The sequence below is a fragment of the Nansenia antarctica genome, assembly GCF_963989245.1.
Source record: "Nansenia antarctica genome assembly, chromosome: 5".
Classification (NCBI taxonomy): Eukaryota; Metazoa; Chordata; class Actinopteri; order Argentiniformes; family Microstomatidae; genus Nansenia; species Nansenia antarctica.
Genome location: NC_137690.1, coordinates 4,820,538 through 4,825,537, shown reverse-complemented (window position 1 = coordinate 4,825,537; position 5,000 = coordinate 4,820,538). Strand labels below are relative to the sequence as shown.

Here is a 5,000-nt window from a genome sequence, read left to right as displayed (position 1 = left end):
GCTCAGCGTGTCTGCACACACACACACTCACACACACACACACACACACACACACACACATACACCACACACGCACACATACACCACACACGCACACACACACGCACGCACATTAACCTCCAGTTCACCTGACTGAAGTCTCACTGCTCAGCATGTCTGCACACACACACACACACACACACACACACGCACGCACACACACACACACACACACACACACACACACGTCGCGCGCACACACACACACACACACACACACACACGTCACACATACGCACACGCACGCCCATTAACCTCCAGTTCACCTGACTGAGGTCTCAGTGCTCAGCTTGTCTCAGCTCCTCTGACAGTGTGAGTGTGAGGTGGCTGGCAGCCTCGTCTGGTCTTCAGCCTGCTGCCATTTACATGTACATGTTTGACATTTAGCTCCGACGCCTTTGTCCAAAGCCACTTACAACAAATACATTTGTAAAAGTCGAAAAAAGTAATCTATGCTAGGACCAGGGGCTGTCGCCAGTCATAATGCTAGAAGAAGGAAGAGGTTTTTTTCAGGGTTAGGGTTAGAAACCGTAGAGGCGGTGAGGAGGTCTTTAGGAGGGACAGTTAAGGTGTCTTTTTTTTCTTTTAAATATGTTTTTAGGGCATTTCTGCTTTATTTGGGATAGAGACAGTAGAGCCTGAATTAGAATTAGCTATTTAGCAGACGCTTTTAATCCAAAGCGATTTACAATTACAGATTACAGGGACATTCCCCCCGGAGTAACTGAGGGCTTACACCAGGGCACACTAGTGGTGGTGTTTCAGGCGGGATTTGAACTCACAACCTTCCGATCACCAGTCCAACTCACTGTCCACTAGATCACCACTACCCCACAACCACATAGAGATTGACAGGAAGGATGGGTGAGAGAGAGAGAGAGGAGGGTGAGAGAGATGGGGGAGAGAAAGGAGGGATGACATGCAGGATATGTCGACGGATGGAATCAAACCGGGGACCTTGAGATTACGTCATGGCTGACGCCTTAGTGTGCTATGCCACCTAGCGCCCCAATGTTATGTCTTTTCAGTCTAATCTGCGTGATGTTGTGTACTTGGTATTGATGATGATGATGATGAAGATGATGATAACCAGCCAGTGAACACGGGGCCCTAGCTCAGGTGAGGCTGCTGGAGGTAGAAACGGAGGACGGGCTCCATTGTAACGTGTTAGTGACACCCCTCCTCATTCCGTTCCATGCACTACAGTGTGAGCCCTGTCCTCCGATTTCTACCTCCACCAGCCTCCCCTGCTTCACTATGATGGGGGCTCATTAAGCAGTAAGGCAGAGAGGCCGTGGTATATACTATCGTACAGCTAAGGACTTCACCTTGTCCCTTACAACACCACCTTGTGGTCAGATGTGGTATATGCATGACAGAGGCATAGCATGGGCTCTTAATGTTGTTGAATTCAAAGTCTATTGCCCAATGTACTGGGCCTAGTTGTTCAAAAACGTTTCAGAATCATCCTGATTCTTTTTCGCTATCCAGGATCAGATCTGTCTGGCTGGTTTTGAGTCGTCTCAGGGAAATCAGCCAGCTCCGTCTGATCCTGGATAGCGGAACAGAACCGGGATCATTCTGATCCAGATTAAAGGTTCTGAACAACCGAACCCTGGAATGAAGGTGTCAGCTCGTGAAACGTTGGCTCACTTTTAGAGGATGACACCACAAGGCCAGGGGAGGCTGGTGGAGGTAGACATCGGAGGATGGGCCTCACTGCAATGCATCATGGGATGATATCAAACACTTTACAGTGGAACCCTGTCCTCCGATGTCTCCCTCCAGCAGCCTCGTCTCCTTCATTACTAAGCCTCTGGTTTACTGGCTTGTTATCGTCATCATCATCATCATCATCATCATCATCAATACATATATATACAATACAACACATACTTAAACAATCCTAGTAGGCAACTTCACACAAAACGGTTTCAAACACCTCCTGCAATTCCGTCCCGTGCATTACAATGGAGACGACCGTCCTCCGATTTCTACCTCCCGCCAGCCTCCCCCTGTGGTAAAGATGACCTCAGATCATCTGGGTCTGTACCCCCATATGAAGCTGTGACCCCCCCAGCAGCATTTAGACCACAGCAGCAACAACAACAACAACAGCAGTCTCTCTCTGGACCACCACGTCCACGTCTGTCCAGGCCCGGGGAGGGAGAATGGAGGCCTGGGTGCTGCATATTGATTTACATGTGTTGAAATTCTAGCCAACGTGCGGGAAAAGCCACAGAGACCATCAATATGCATTAGTACCGAGCAGGTTCAGCAGCTGTTGTGCTAACAGGTCCCGTCACCTAGGTGATTAGATTAGATTAGATTAGATTCAACCTTTTTGTCATTGTGCACAAAAGTACAAGGAAATTTGTTTGGCTCTAGGCACACTCTGCGCCCCTGGAGCAATTAGGCGGGTAACTTGCTCAAAGGGCACAAAGGCAGTCGTAGGAAGGCACCTTAGATAGGATGCCAGCAACCCTCCAGTCACATGCAGCTCCCTCCTGAGGTGGGGATTGAACCGGCGACCTTCCGATTGCTGGCCGGCCTCTCTAACCTCTAGGCTACCTGACCTCTAACCTCTTGGCTACCTGCCTCTCTAACCTCTAGACTACCTGCCTCTCTAACCTCTAGGCTACCTGCCTCTCTAACCTCTAGGCTACCTGCCTCTCTAACCTCTAGGCTACCTGCCTCTCTAACCTCTAGACTACCTGCCTCTCTAACCTCTAGACTACCTGCCTCTCTAACCTCTAGGCTACCTGCCTCTCTAACCTCTAGGCTATACCTGCCTCTCTAACCTCTAGGCTACCTGACCTCTAACCTCTAGGCTACCTGCCTCTCTAACCCCTAGACTACCTGACCTCTAACCTCTAGGCTACCTGACCTCTAACCTCTAGGCTACCTGCCTCTCTAACCTCTAGACTACCTGCCTCTCTAACCTCTAGACTACCTGCCTCTCTAACCTCTAGGCTACCTGCCTCTCTAACCTCTAGACTACCTGCCTCTCTAACCTCTAGACTACCTGCCTAACCTCTAGACTACCTGTCTATTATTCTGTCCATTTATTATTTATTCTGTCTCTCTTGCCAAGTGTTACTTCCCTCCATTGTGTGTGTGTGTGTGTGTGCCTGTGTGTGTGTGCCTGCCTGTGTGTGCCTGTGTGTGCCTGTGTGTGCCTGTGTGTGCGTGTGTGTGTGTGTGTGTGTGTGTGTGTGTGTATATGTGTGTGTGTCTGTGTCTGTGCATGCACAGAGCTCGCATGCTGGTTACATACCTATAACTGTACACATATTAATCTCTCTCTCCCTCCCTCTCTCTCTCCTTCTCCCTCCCCCTCTCCCTCTCCCTCCCTCCCTCCCCCCCTCTCTCCCCCCCTCCCTCCAGTCTCCATGTGCAGCGGGGTGAGCCCCTACCACGAGGTGATGCGTCTGGACCGCCGCCTGCGCTCGTCCTCGGAGGGGGCGGGGGGGGGTCCACGGCTGCACCTCAACCTGAAGGAGCCCCATGGCGGGGAGGGGGGGGGGGGGCCCGCTGCTCAAACACAGGAACAACTCCTCCTCCTCCAAGATGGGCAGCCTGGTAGGTGGACATCAGTGTTTACATACACACACACACACACACACACACACACACACACACACACACACACACACACATACATCAACATAAACACACACACAAGCACACATAAACATACACACACACACACACACACACACACACACACACACACACACACAGGTGGACGTCAGTGTTTCCCATTAATCACCTAGAGTGTGGCGGCAGCCCCATAGTTTGATGTTCCCCCCATAGTTTCATAACAAACCCCAACGAAACACCTAGCCAATCACCTAGGAGCTATCTGGCTAGGTGTTTCAGGGGAGCTAGCTGGCTAGGTGTTTCAGGAGAGCTAGCTGGCTAGGTGTTTCAGGGGAGCTAGCTGGCTAGGTGTTTCAGGGGAGCTAGCTGGCTAGGTGTTTCAGGGGAGCTAGCTGGCTAGGTGGTTCAGGAGAGCTAGCTGGCTAGGTGTTTCAGGAGAGCTAGCTGGCTAGGTGTTTCAGGAGAGCTAGCTGGCTAGGTGTTTCAGGAGAGCTAGCTGGCTAGGTGTTTCAGGAGAGCTAGCTGGCTAGGTGTTTCAGGAGAGCTAGCTGGCTAGGTGTTTCAGGAGAGCTAGCTGGCTAGGTGTTTCAGGGGAGCTAGCTGGCTAGGTGTTTCAGGGGAGCTAGCTGGCTAGGTGTTTCAGGAGAGCTAGCTGGCTATCTGGCGAGGCTGCTCACTGCCGCTAGCGCTCGCTGGGAGCTGCAGACTAAGGCCCAATCCCGATTCTCTTTTCTACCCCTATGGCTCGTTTTCGAGTGTCACTCGATTCGAAGGCAAGGCCTTCGAATACGTCACAAGCCCTACCCCTTGAAATCAAAGCCCTATGAATTGGGACAACCCTTCACGGCGCCTACGTCATCACGCGGTACGGTTGACGCGTTGTGTTGCCGGCGAATTCTCACATCTCGCAATGCCTTCTTCAGCTGTGTTTATTTCTGTTGCGTGTGCTATAAGCATCTATTTTCGTTTGTTATCAACACACTGTAGTGTTTAGACGTTCCTTTTTTAGTCTCTTCCGTCAGCGATGTCTTTTTTGTGGACATCGCAATAATGACAATGAATTTAATGACAATGAATGACTCCAACCAAAACAACCAGTCCATCAATAGTCATAAAGCGTTGTCCAAAAATCACGTTACCAAGCGCCTTTCTCAGAACAATTCGTCGTCTAGAATCCAAAAATCAATCCATCATAGTGGTGGTCAAAAACGTAGAAAGAGGATCTCTTGGGGACGCGGCCACATTTGCCTGTGAAGGAGAGATGACAAATAAGCGGAAACATTTCTCAGTAGAGTCGAACGGTGATATATCATCATCCTTTACGCGTATCCTTAACTGTAGTTACATTTCGCGTGTCA

At 50.4% G+C, this 5,000-nt stretch overlaps 1 protein-coding gene across 1 annotated transcript in view; it reads left to right on the top strand.

Moving 5' to 3' along the window:
* The window catches only part of ccser1 (coiled-coil serine-rich protein 1), a gene marked incomplete at both ends in the record, with an annotated part of 48,774 nt that overhangs the window by 7,331 nt on the left and 36,443 nt on the right, over positions 1–5,000 (top strand). The window contains 2 exon segments of the mRNA XM_080532947.1: positions 3,427–3,556; positions 3,558–3,621. Coding sequence (XP_080389073.1) covers positions 3,427–3,556; positions 3,558–3,621 — 194 coding nt within the window.